Source organism: Tamandua tetradactyla, chromosome 4 (assembly GCF_023851605.1).
Source record: "Tamandua tetradactyla isolate mTamTet1 chromosome 4, mTamTet1.pri, whole genome shotgun sequence".
NCBI classification, from domain to species: domain Eukaryota; kingdom Metazoa; phylum Chordata; class Mammalia; order Pilosa; family Myrmecophagidae; genus Tamandua; species Tamandua tetradactyla.
Window position 1 is genome coordinate 111,538,208 of NC_135330.1, and position 14,233 is coordinate 111,552,440.

At 41.1% G+C, this 14,233-nt stretch overlaps 1 protein-coding gene across 1 annotated transcript in view; it reads left to right on the forward strand.

Moving 5' to 3' along the window:
- The first annotated feature begins 1,782 nt into the window (after positions 1–1,782).
- HTR2A (5-hydroxytryptamine receptor 2A) overlaps positions 1,783–14,233 on the forward strand; it is a 70,708-nt gene continuing 58,257 nt past the window's right edge. The window contains exons 1-2 of the mRNA XM_077155828.1: positions 1,783–3,321; positions 6,295–6,495. Of these exons, the coding sequence (XP_077011943.1) occupies positions 2,928–3,321; positions 6,295–6,495 (595 nt within the window). The 5' untranslated portion in view covers positions 1,783–2,927. The remainder of the gene's footprint in view (positions 3,322–6,294; positions 6,496–14,233) is intronic.

Here is a 14,233-nt window from a genome sequence, read left to right on the forward strand (position 1 = left end):
ACTATGAGGTAAGCATCATTATTATTCTATTGCATCATTATATTTCCTTTTTACAGATGAGGAAACTAAGGCACGGAGAGATCAAGTGGCTTAACCAAGGTTGTCCAGGTGGTAAGTAGCAGCCTGGGATTCACAGAGCCGATAACTTTGGAACTCAGTCTTGAAAACCACCTAGATGGTCGCCAGGTGGACATGTAGAGGGGGAAGGGGTGATAAGAACCTTCCAGACACAGGGAATGGCAAATCCAAGAGCATAAAAATGGTCAAAAACCTGCAAGTCCAACTGACTTGCAGTATGTCTGTGGGAGAGAAATGAGAGTCCAGGTCTGAAAAGCAGGGGCAGTGCAAAGGGGCAGATGAGGAAAGGAGTAGAGGGCCACACAGGGAAGAGACTGAAGGACACTGCCAATTCTGTTCTGCAATAATATTCACTAATAAGAATAAAATGGCAACCACTCACTGCGAGCCTCCAAAAAGCCAGGCATTGGGCTAAATATTTATTATGCTTTACCTCATTTTAGCTTCGTAGCAGTCTTAGGAGAAAGGCATTACTGTTATCCCATTTTACGAATGAGGAAAACGAACTTTTAAGGGGTCAAAGAGAGTGTTCAGGGTTCCACTGCTCATGAGTTCCAAAACTGAGCTTCAAAACAATGCTACAGCCCAGGAGGCGGGTGCTGGGGTCTTTAATAAAGTACTAGCTGTGGACTAGAGGAGAGAAAATTTGAGAAATATATAGAGAAAATGGAACTAGAGACTAATATGATAAAGTAGTGAAAAAGGAGAGTTGTGAATAAGAAACAGCTGTCTGAAGAGGTGGTGGTTCCATTAATGAATAGAGGTGGGCAGGGTAATGGAAGAATGAGAGAAGATGCTGAGGTTAAGGTGTCCTAGATACAGACAGAAATGCTCAGTGAGTACGTGCGACTATGAGTGTGGAACTGAGGAAAATAATCTATTATGAAGGTACAGATTTGTCTGCAAGCAGCATTTGACTGCCTGAGAGTGGTTGAATTTGCTTAGGGAGAATGTAAAGAGAGAGAAGAGATGATAGACTGAAATCTAGAAAACCCAAACTATTCCGGAAAGAATACATTTCCTTATCTGTAAAAATAAAGAATATATATATATATATATATATATATATATATATATATATATATATATATATATACATATGTATGTCTTCTTTAGAAACCTACTTCTTTTTCAAGAAAGAGAGATTGTCCTTAATGTTCTCTCTGAAAACAAACATATTCTCTTCCACATGTAAGGTTTTCAATTATTTTTTTTTAGATGGCAATTTCTGTTGAAGAAAACAGGCTAGTTGAACAACCTGTGTATTTAATGATAAATATACAGAGCACTGGCAATTTCCCAGAATTATAGCCAGAGGTCTGCTTGGCTACTCTGAACCCACATTGCCAATGCCAGGAATTCCACTTAGGGCATAAACGCAGAGCCTCTGGAAGGAAGCACCGCGTGTTTCCGGTGCTCCTAGGACAAACCATTTTCTAGCCTTCTTATGTTATCTCTTCACCCTGCGCCCTACAAAATAGTAAGTGCGGCTTACCTGCCTCATCAGGAATCTGTCAAAAGGTCATCTCTCCAGTTTCTCTTGTTTTAAAGGAAAGCAAAAGTTCCCAATGTTAACATGTGGCCAAAAAAAAAAAAAAAAAAAAAAATTTCTGTTTGGCCCGCCCTCCCTGGCTGTTGCTACTTTGCAGTTTATGACACATAGATAGAGGGAGGTCTGATGAAGTGAACGAGGCGGGGAGCTATTCCATTCCCGTGGAAACCAGGAGTCCCTGGGTGCGGACGGCTCATTCCCGTGCGATTTCTTTTGTGTGACTTGGAGAGGGGCTTTTGCATGATTTCTGAGTGTGTGCTTCGCTGAGGCAGGCGGCTCAGGCAGGGGGAAGGGAGCTGAGGGGCTGGCAGGGGAAATCAGCTCGGACCTCGCCGTGCTGGAACTGGCTGCCTCTCGCATGCAGTTTCGGAAGTCAGCAAAACAGAAATCAAATTACGATAATATTATGCCGGTGGAAGCTTAAGACTACACGGGCGTCGTTACTATGAGATATGCAGCAAGTCACAGAACAGCGAAGTGTGTCTAATGCGTGGACCCTGAGGACAAATGTAAGTTCCCACGCGGCTCTGTTTTGTGGCTGTGTAATTTTCTTTCCGGCTTGAAATCATGCTTGGCCGAAATGTAATGATTTCAATGAGAATTTCTAGTGTGGAAAGTTGTCTGCCCATCTTTGCTTAAGACTTTTTTTTTCCTCTCTCTCTCTTTCTTTTATTAACCAAACAACACAATACCATCTGAAATTCTTGACAGCAGCTGTGGCAATTCAGCTTAACCCAGACTGCGAACTATAACCTAAAGTACATCCGATTACTATGGGATCGATCCTGGTGTATTTTTAATTGACTTTCTTAATGTAGAATGCATCCGTGCCTGCTGCTTTGGATAGCATGCTATTTTGAGACTGCTGTGGTTAAACTAGGGTGATGAGCAGAACCAAGAGAATGAGACAGACCTAAAAGAGACATTCCTGGTAGTTACAAAACTTTTCCTTTTTTTTTTGCCAGACCACTTTTTTTTTTCTCCCCAAATGTTCAAAATTCGGCAGCCTCTATGCCAAAAGTTCATTCCGCTTTTTTGACCTTGCTTTGGAGAAAAAAAATTAAACCAAACGGTGGACTCTACTAAAATTGAGAAGGAAGACATTAAAATATAAGGAGCCATTGCAGTTCTTTAGTTATCATTGTAATAATGGGAGAAAAAAAAGCCAGTCAGAGGAAGCCAGCAGGTACCCCGGCTCCACTGTCGCAGAACGTGGGGACATAAAGATGGATGGTGAGCAGAGGTTATAATTTGTTAATTTTTCCACACTTCATCTGCCAGAAGTTCCGGCTTAGAGATGGATGTTCTTTGGGAAGAAAACACTTCTTTGAGCTCAACTCCGAACTCCTTAATTCAATTAAATGATGACGATTTTAACACTGGGGAAGCTAACACTTCTGATGCATTTAACTGGACCATGGAATCTGAAAATCGAACAAACCTTTCCTGCGAAGGCTGCCTGTCGCCCCCGTGCTACTCCTTACTCCATCTCCAGGAAAAAAACTGGTCTGCTTTACTGACAGCCGTAGTGATTATTCTAACTATTGCTGGAAACATACTCGTCATCATGGCAGTGTCCCTAGAGAAAAAGCTGCAGAACGCCACCAACTATTTCCTGATGTCACTTGCCATCGCTGACATGCTGCTGGGTTTCCTCGTGATGCCCGTGTCCACGCTAACTATCCTGTACGGTGAGTGGCTCGGGGGGCCCCCCACGGTACCCACGCTGCTCGTAAAGAGCATGCGCCTGCCCTCAGCAGACCAGACTCGGCTCCGCGGGCAGACGTAAAAAGCTTTTTCTATGGGATAGGGTCTACCAGGTCCTGCTAGTTACCTGCATCCTACTCTTACAGTAGGATCTCCTGTATTAAAAATGCAAGCAGAGTGTCTGTGAATATTCTCTCACAGGAGAGTTTTTGGCATAAAACACGTGCATTTTAGGTACAGAGATCATTATAAAGTTTTGTGCTTTAAAACATGTACATTTCCCATAGAAGTGTTTATAAATGCCCCCCAACAGAGACACAAAGCCATAACTCACCTGTCAGTCTGGAGCCACTTGATTTTTACTCCTTGATATTCCCAATCAAAGAGTCCAGCCTCCAGGACAGAACAGTTTGGTCTCTATCACCCAGTTTTCAGCACTTCTAATGTGTTAAAACCTTTCCAATTACCTTGGAACATTTGCAGAGTGAACAGTAGCCATGCAGTGAGTTTAACGTTAAAATATGCAGAGTCTCCATTAGAATAAATGAATTGCTCCAGTTTTAATTGTTCCCTGCCCAGAGAAGCTAATTTGGAAATGTGCCTTGGAATTATACCCTGAAGTCTTTAAATTGCATATGCATAAACTGGATGCAGTCTGGTTTGGAGGAGGGTAGAAAACAAACGGAACGAGATTTCTCTTGCTTTCTTCTCAACAGAGTTTCAAACAGCCAAACCTCTCAGCACGTCAGCAAACACTGGAACGGTCTCGGCTGGGAGCAGAACGTGATATTCTTTCCAAATTATGAGTAATATAGCCAGATTTCTCCATTGAGATAGAGAGAGAGAGAGAGGAGAGAGAGATGAGAGAGATGAGAGAGATGAGAGAGATGAGAGAGATGAGAGAGAGAGAGAGAGAGAGAGAGAGAGAGAGAGAGAGGAAATCGGCAGTTGCCCAGAGCTTTCTTTAAGCTGTCTTAAAGAGGGTATTTTCAGGCCAAATCTTAGATGGACGCTAAAAAAATATCAACCCAGGAGGAAGGAGGCGAGCGAGGAGCGAGTTTGCATAGGGCCAGTCACGCTTTGCAAAGGGCAGTCACCCTGACCATGCAAATGATGTCTCGCCGAGGTGTTGTCCCTAATTCCCAGAAGGGTCTTGCTTCCCAGAGCCCCGCCCTCCAGGGAGGGATGCTCTAGGCGTGGGGGTATAGCTCCGCTCCGAGCCAGTCCGAGACCCCAAACCCCGAAGGCAAGGTGGCACCGAGCGGTGCTAGGTAGCTGGAGCCGGGCATCGGTGGTTGGAGATGCGGGAGCCAGACCCTCGCCACCTGCTCAGGGTGTAACGGCGCCCCCTGGCGGCAACAGGGCTCAGCGCGCGCCCTTACCGGCGAGCCTTCTCCCGCCCCACCCCCACCCCCACCCTGCGGACCGCGAGGAAATGCCCGGTCTTTATCCCCTCCGCGGAAACCCAGCCTGGGGCCGGCAACTGTGTCCTTGCAGGCAAGGCTTCTCCAAGGGGAGAGATCATTTCCGAACAGGCGGCGCGTGGCTTCCGCCTCCTCCCGCACCGCCCGGCAAAAGGCTCTCCTTTTATAGCTCAAGCTTTTTGCAAATAATCGAGTGAAAGGCGCTCAGCTGGACTCGGATCTTGCATCCTCTGCGTATCTAAATATCCAAGTAGGCAGTTTTGGTAGAGAAAATGGGTTCGCGTTGGGGAATTTGTTCAGCTTTGTGGATCTGTAATATCACGAATGAAACGTCACCTTTACAGTTTCCCTTCTCAGAGGCACACGTATCTAGCGCCGTTGCTTACCGTTACCAAAAGTAATTAAGGTTTATATAAACGTATGGTCCCTCTCCAAAACAAGTAGGCACGCAAACACAGCCAAGATAATGCATACAATTTTATCTTCTTAATATAGCAAGCGACACACCCCGCCCCACCCCTGCAGTGGTTCTCACGTTGGAATCATTCGGGGAGCTCTAAAGCTCTTTGATGTTTGGGGTCCACCTCCATCACCTTCCAGAGAGTCTGATTTCATTGGTCGAGAAGTTGACCTGAGCACAGAGATGGTCTGAAGTTCTCCAGCTGATCTTAATGTGCCTACAGAGGTGAGACCGGCAGCCCCGAGCTGTGATTGTCAAAGTGTGGTGGCTGGACTATGGGCAGCAGTACCTGGAAGTGATTAGAAACGCAAACTCTCCAGGTTGGCTGAGCCCCGGCTTCCCTGGTGGGGCCAGCAGTCTGTGATTTAAGAAACTCTCCAGGGAGCCTGATGCCCACTACAGTCTGAGAACCACTGTCCTGAAGCAATCCTCAAAGAAAGGATACCTTTGCTTTTTTTTTGCGCTTTCTTCATTTTTTTCCCACACACCTGAAATTTGAGTTTATAATTTATAATTTTTAATATGCAAAAGCATTATCAGGCATTACTTTATTTTGTCTTTTTATTAATAAAAATAGATGCCTAATCTAGATTTTTAATCATTCATTCATACAAATCCCATTTATTGAAAATCTACTCCCTGCTTTTGGTGCACTGTTATAACAATGATTGAGAGAAGGTCCTAGCCTTGGAAGAATCTGGAGAATGCTATGTGAACAAGTGATGAGAGTACCATGCAAGAGGTGCTATAAGAAGGGAGTCCAAAACCCACACAACTTCTAACCTAAGTCACACATGCACAAAAAGGCACTTTTGTTCAATGGGAGAGGTCACTTGAGCTAACCACCCCACACTGACAATTGTGTCCAGCCACTAGAAATTTCCAATCCTTGTATTCGTCAGCCAGTGCAGTCTTATCATAGTTGAGTACATTGTTGTTGTTAGGCTTTTTGAAATATTGAAAATATCTCGTATCATCCACGGCCACCTGGGGCCTTTGCCCAGGTTAGAAATGGTTGTCACAGGGTGTAACCCACACACTGCCGGCTTCCTGAACTAACTTCCTCATTGCAGGGTACAGGTGGCCTCTGCCCAGCAAGCTCTGTGCGGTGTGGATTTACCTCGATGTCCTCTTCTCCACGGCCTCCATCATGCACCTCTGCGCCATCTCGCTGGACCGCTATGTCGCTATCCAGAATCCCATCCATCACAGCCGTTTCAACTCCAGAACTAAGGCATTTCTGAAAATAATTGCCGTCTGGACCATTTCAGTAGGTAGGTAGGAACGACATAGCTCAGAGTTCTCCTTTGAAATGGCAGTTCCTGGCTTTCTGAGGAGACTTAGTCTGTTTGTTGCCCGGAAACCTGGCATCCTGAAACTATTGTTTTGTTTCTTCTGAGATATGTTACAACATAGTAATTATCAGATTTGCTTTAGGAAAGAAAACACTGTTTGTGTCACTGGCTGACAGCATGAATTTGTATTGCTTGGCACAGGTAAGAATGTGTATGTATATATATATATATATATATATATATCAACCGAGACAAAATTGAGAATAACTGTTCTGTATTCATCTCCAAAGACTTCCTCCCTGACTCAATGCTTTCGATTCCGCTACTCCAGACCCTGGGTTTCCAAGAGACCTCAACTTTTTAGAACTGCTAGACATGTGGTCCATATAAGGAACACAAAGCCTCTGGGGTCTAGAAAGAGGAAGCAGTCACCGTGACTCAGAGGGAGAAGGCGAGACTAGGGGAAGGTGGCAGTGCTTGCTTAAGGACAAAGCATTTCAACCAGTCAGGTGCCTCTGCACCCCTTCCTTTTGTTGTGACACCACGCACCAGAGGATTTCCATTCCCTCTGGTCAGGTTGATTACACACTCACAGCTTGTCAGGACTAATCTTCTGTCATAGATCTAACAGTCAAGAAACCCCAGGTAAAGGAAGCTAAAGGAGCAGCTTTCAGACAGCTGAGTCAATTGTATCTGTCACCTCAGCAGGCTCCGGTTGTAACCAAAGATTCCCTAAGATTTGTTTTAAAATCCTGAAGCTTTTCAGGCGGAAATTCTGCACCTGCTTAAGGCCACGAGGGTGCCAGTATCTGCTAGCCTCAAAGAACACGGGGATTGGTGGCAGGCTTGAAATCAAACGCTTGTGTGGGTCTACCCACCTGCTTCATAAAAAGAATAATGTAAATAAATAACGGCACGCACAATAATATAACAACTTGTGTTATTTTAGTTCCTCTTCCTTGCTTTGCTGCTAAACCTGCAATCTGCGGAGTAGGTGGCTTCATTGCTCAGTGGTGGAAGCTGGGTTCCAAAAGTGAAGTGGCTTGTGCCATTCCCATAGCTCGTAAGTGGCACCGCAAGGCGTTTGCTTGGTTACAACCAAGACACTAGCAAATTATACTTCTATGCTTTGCAAATATTGAAATCTGTCCTATTTCTATTTCAAACTTGACATTACAGTTTGACATGGATAAGACAGAAGATCTTCCTTACTTATTTGATAAGATTAGGGAGCTGGAGTAGAGACAGGTTTCAAGGCTTGCTGGGAGGTGTCTCCAGTTATTGGCAGGTCTAGGATTTTTCAGTTTCTGGTGTCAAGTCTCTTTCTGCTCAATGTACCACCTCCTTTAGGAAATGGCTGTTGCTCCAAGAAAATGGTTGTGGTTTCTGGGACTGTGCAACTTGGATTCATTCTGCTGGAGCAAAAGAATGAAGGACAATGGTTCTCAATCCCAGCTGCTCTCTAAGAACCCCTTGGGGAGCTTCTGATTTGATTGGTCCAGGGTGGGGCCAGGTGATTCTAATGTGTAGCCGGGGTTGAGACAGACAGATTACCAGACAGGGAAATGTGATTAGCAAAAGAGGGTAAAGAATAATGCACATGAAGGAAGCAAAGCTGTTGATAGATTTAGCTTCTCCCATACACTGTTCCATCAATGGAAAAGAAGCTGGAAGAATGGTCGTCAGATCTGCAGCCATACATCCACTTCCCCATTTTAGTCAGGCTTCATAATAGCAATAATATTAATGACTAACAGTTTCTGAGTAACTACTACAGGCCAGTCATGTACAAAGCACTTGACAGAAAATAAGCTCCAGAGAAGTAAGTTGCACAGGATGACCTAGCTTATAACCAGAAATCAACCCAGCTCAATTTCACTTCCCAGCCAGTGCCTTTTGGCCAACACACTTTTTTATTGAGCATCTACTATGTGTTTGGCGGTGGACACATTAAGATGAATAAGATATGCATTGAGGGCGGGCCATGGTGGCTCAGCAGGCTGAGTACTTGCCTGCCATGCAGGAGACCTTGGTTTGATCCCCGGAACCTGCCTATGAAAAAAAGAAAAAAAAAAAAAGATATGCATTGAAAGATCTCACAGAATGGTAGGGGCATATGGATAACAAAAGAAATGTTACAGAGGCTGTAAGCTAGAAGTTTGTGAGGTATACGTTAGGGGAGCAGGCAGGTGGGAAATATTAAAAAGAAAAAGTCAGTGTTAACAAAGGCCCTGAAAAGGCTTGGCACAAATATTCTCCTGAATTTCCTTCTAGTGTTTCTATTTCCATTGTTGTTGCTATTTTGTTTACTTTAGGTTTTGAGGGGTTTTTTACATTTAGATCCTAAGTTCAGCTGGAATTTATTTTTGCATGTGGCAAAACTCATTTTCTTTAACCAGTTATAAAGCCTTGTCAGCATCTATTGATGTAATCGCAGTTTTTTCCCTTTGATTTATTGATGTATTTGGTTTTCTTGAAAGATTTCCAAATCTTGAATTGCCCTTGCACTTCGGGAATAGATTCATATATAAAATTCGTTTTGGATGATTTTTTGGAGGGTTGGTTTATTATTCTTATGAGGTTTCCTTCTCTAGCCTCATTAAATGAATTTGGGAGGTTTTCATAATTTTCCTACGGTCTGGAACTACTTGAGTTTTGTAGGAATTTTAGGTATGTAATTGTATGTATTTTACCTATGTACATAGAATTTAGTCCTAAGTCTTTCTCATCCTGCTGTCTTTTTTATTACTTTTCTATTATCTTTAATTGTTATTAATATCTATATATTTGCTCCTCTTCCTGGGTTATTAACTGCATATATATATATATATATATATATATTTTTTTTTTTTTTTTTTTTTTTTTTAACATGGGCAGGCACAGGGAATCGAACCTGGGTCCTCTTGCATGGCAGGCGAGCATTCTTGCCTGCTGAGCCACCGTGGTCCGCCCCATATATATTTTAAAATATCTTTTGTATTAATATTTTTATCACTGTTAGATGTTCTACTTTATCTCTAGTTATACTTCATGCCTTAAAGTCTACTTCTTCTGATACTAGTTTAGATAAACCAGTTTTCTTTTCCTTATTTTTAGGATGTATCTTATTCAATCCTATTAGTTTCAAATTTTATATGTAAAGCATTTTGCTGATAATCAGCATATAAAATGTTGTTTGGGGCGGTGCACAGTGGCTCAGTTGCAGAATCCTTACCTGCCATGCCGGAGACCCAGATTCAATTCCCAGAGCCTGTCCATGCCAACAAAACAAAAAAAGAGTGTTGTTTTGTTTTTTATGTACTCAGTCAAACTTTGTTTTTTAATCTTAATATTTAATCTATTTACTAGTAATACAATTGCAGTTATATTTGTTGTTAAGTGTACCCTCTTACAGTTTGCTTACTGTGGTCCCACTTGTTCTACATTCTATTTTCTATTTTTGCCTTCTTTTGAACGAATCAATAATTAATTATTAACATATTATTCTCCTCCAGTTAGTTATACATTCTTTTACATTCTTTTGGTGATTATAGCATTCATCTTTCACATAATAGATTCTAATATAAGTTATTACTTTTACCACTTCTAGGATAATGCAAAAATATTAGAACACTTTAATTCCATTTACAGTTCTGTTGTCTTTTGTGTAATTTTTTCTGCTTTCTAGTTCTATGTCTCCTTTTAAAACCCATACACATCATTATAACTGTTCTATCCATTCAATATTTATTTCCCACATAATGATTCTTTCTATTGCTCTTTCTTGCTTTCTTCATCTCCATGATTCTCCCTGGATTCACATTCCTTACTCCTGAAGATCTTCATTCTTTGTTATTCTAGACATCTTTATTTTTACTTAATTTTTGACGTATATTTTTGCTCAGTGTAGAATTCAAAGTTGGCGGTCATCTGTTTCAGCACTTTGCAAGTGGCATTCCAAAGTTTCTGGTTTATACTGTCCTGTTTATTTCTCTAATGTTTGTTTTTTAGAACTCAGCTGTCAGTCTAATTGTTGCTTCTTAAAAAGGAATGACATTCCTCCCTCTACTGGCTTCCCCACGCTGCTTTTAGGATTTTTTCTTTGTCTTGTTATTTTGCAATCTAACTGTGATGCACCTAGGTGTGGTATTAGTTGAGTTTATCCTGCCTGAGATCTGTATTGATTCTTAAATTTACGCTTCGTATCTTTTAGCCATTATCTTTTCAAATATTGCTTCTGCCCTATTCTCCCTCTTCCCCACTCCTAGAACTCCAGTGTCACGTATGGTAGACCTTTTACCTTTGTGTCTTTGGACTTTAAAACATTTTTCTACATCGTCCATCCTTTCTCTTCCAGCCTTATTCTGGATAGTTTCTACTGATTTTTCTTCTTCTATGTCACTGATGCACTCACTGGCTACTTTTAATCTTCTATCTGAACCATCTATAGCCTTCTTCATTTCGGTTATTATATTTTGGGTTCTAGAATTTCCGTTTGATTTTTTTTTATGGATACCAGTTTTCTGGAAGGATTCTCCATATTGTCATCTATTTTATTAAACATAAATCACATGCATCTCGATATCTAGATTACTTGGGAATTTCTTATTTCCTGCGTGTTTTTGTCCACTTGGCAGTTTTTCACCAAGTGCTGGACATGGCGTGCGAAAATCTGTGGATGATCTGTAGATGCTATCTTTCTCCAGAGAGGATAGCCATTAGCTTTAGCAGGTATTTCCAGTAGACACAGTTTCTCTTCATCCAATCAGGGGTGGGGCTGATTTTAGGCTGGGATTTATAAGGACTGGTCTATTCCTAGTTTACCCTTATACCTACTGTGCATTCCTTCATGATCCCGATGAAAGCCTAACGTGTTTGCCAGAGTCTTTCCATTTTTAAGAGTCCTGAACTCCAGTTTTTCTCTCCCCAGCACTGTAAGTCTCTTGCCAGCTCTGCTTGACAACTCAGACTGGCAGTCTGCTCCCCTAATAAATTGGCGAACACCTTGAGGGGAAACGTGGCTTATACTATTGGCCTAAACTTTCCGCTATCCCCTTCACTCCAGATTCTTAGTCCCTCATATCCTGCCTGCTGGGGGAGACGTAATTCTAATTTTTCACCTCCTCAGCCTCCTGAGGTGGGATCTTTGGCGTGAATTCTGCTTTATCTGATGCAAATATTGCCATGACTCTCTCTTTTTTTTATGCATTTCCTCAGTAGACCTTTTTTCACCTTTTCTTTTTAAAGATTTCTTTTTTCCTTTCACTTTACATATATATATATATGTGTGTGTGTGTGTGTGTATATATATATATATATTTTTTTTTTTTTGGTATGGGCAGGCATCAGGAATTGAACCCAGGTCTCTGGCATGGTAGGCGAGAACTCTGCCTGCTGAGCCACTGTGGTCCACCCAGCTTTACATGTATTTTTGCAAGTAATTTGTAAATGGATTCTATTTTTTAACAAAATCTACCTTTGCCACTGCCTTTCAATATTGAAATTTAGCCTGTCCACATTTACTGAGACAGTTGAAAAAAAAATTAGTTTTATTCCTTCCATTTTATTTTATGTTTAACATACGTTGTTCTTTATAATAGTTTTGTCGTATATTCCTATTTCACATATTTACTGACTTGCACAATTTCTTCTTCATTCTCTTTAGCCCAGCCTAGTCACTTTGAGGTCCTACTTGGCTTTTCCATTCCTCTCGCAATTACAGTTCTGTCCCAAGTAATTATTATTACACCAGTGTTTTTATTAATATATCTAAAATGCATAATAATCCCACTAACTAATATTTTTATTTCCTCACTCTACCTGTGTCTGAATTTTTAAGTTTTTTTTGTGATTTTTAAATACCTTAGTGGTGGGGTAGATCTTTTTAAGCAAGACACAAAAATGCAGAAGCCATAAAGAAAAATATAAACATAGCTGATTACATGAAAAAAATAGGTTTTATAATGGCAAAACTCAACATATTCAAAGTAAAAAAAAAATTGCAATGTAAGTGAATGACAGGCCAAATATACAAAAAGCACCCACATTTTGAAAAGAAAAGCAAAAAGGCAAACAACCCAATAGGAAAAAAAATAGAGGATTAAGCAGGCAATTCATAGAAACAGAAATTCTGATGGACCAAAAACTCCTGAAAAAAAAATGCTCAACCTCTTCAATAGTCAGGGAAATGTAATAACATTTTTCACCCATCCATTTAATTGGAACAAATAAAATGGGTGAAAACACCCAGTGCTGATTTGTATATGATGCCCCAGTGCTCTTATATACTGCTTATGAAAATGTGAAGTTTATTGTTGGGCAATCTAAAAAAAGCTATTACAATTTAACCTACTAATCTATTTGTTAGAAACTGTTCTACAGGGGGAAAAAAGCACATATAAGTCTCTTTAATGTCTTCAATGCAGCAATTTTTGGGAATAGCAAGAAAGTGAAATGGTTGGGTAATGGCTTGATTTTACTTTTTTTAAAATCTAAACTACAGTGTTTTTTACAGCTGTTAAAAATAATGAGTTAAGGCTATTTGGTATTCAACCAGACAAGGGTGTAAGATAAGAGCAAAAATCAAGTTTCAGGGTGGTATGTGCGGTATGATCCCACTCTGGTAACATAATAGTAATCATCATATTAGTATTCATATATGAAGATATTTACGTATTAGCACTGAGAAAATTGTTGGAAGACTTCACACTTATCAAGAAGCTGGGATTGGAAAGCATGGCAGGATTGTTATTGTTTCCCTTAAATATTTTTGTATAGTTTTATTTGTTGCCACAATATTGGATTATCTTTAGGTCGATTCCTAAAAGACGAGTGTGTGTTCTCCAGACAGACCCTGGTGATAAGGATTTTTCAGATGGAGAGAGCAAAAAAAGCAAGATTGCCCCCTGAGCAGGGCAGTCCATTTAATGACTGCAGCCCAGGAAGGAAAGGAGTGTGAGAAATAAAGCTGGAGAGCAGGACAAGCCTCCCATGCCGGGCTAACTTGCATGTACTTCATCCTTTGGCTTATGGCTGGCCATTGGCAGGTTTTATACTGGAAGAAGACAAGAAAACATTTACAGTTTAGAAAGAGCTTTCTGGCAGCCGTGTGGAGTATGGATTAGAGAAGAGAGAGAATGAAAGCAGTGAAAAGAGCCAAAAGACAATTGGAGTGGTCAACACAAGAAATGGTGAGGACCCAAACTAAGGAAGTGTCTGGGAATGGAGAGGAAGGGAAGGGTATGGGAGATGCAAAGGAGCCAGAAGATTTTTTCCATGGACTTTCATTTCAGCCTCAGCAGAAATATCATGATTATCTTCACAGCTACTTTGGACTTAGAATTTGTGTATTCCTCAGAGAAACCAAGTAACTTGACAATGTCTATGTAGCTATTACTTTGAGTCAGGAAGACAAACAGATCTGCTGGCTCCAAAGCCATTCTTTCAAATTACCCTTTCTATAGCCATCTGAGATGAAGAATATCATGGGAAATGAGAGGTGTGTAAGGAGAGTCCCCGCTCTCTCACCCGTGGTTTCTACATCAGCTAGAACTGCTTATCTGCTTTGCATACTGGCTTCAGCATAAGCTCTCATTTGAATGAAAGACTGTGCCCCCAAATTTTTAAAAACAATTTTACTGCTACACTCTATCTCTCTAATTTCAATAACAGCTCTACAAATATTGACTGATTTAATAAAATAACGAATACATTTTGTGTACCCACAAGGGCAGGAATT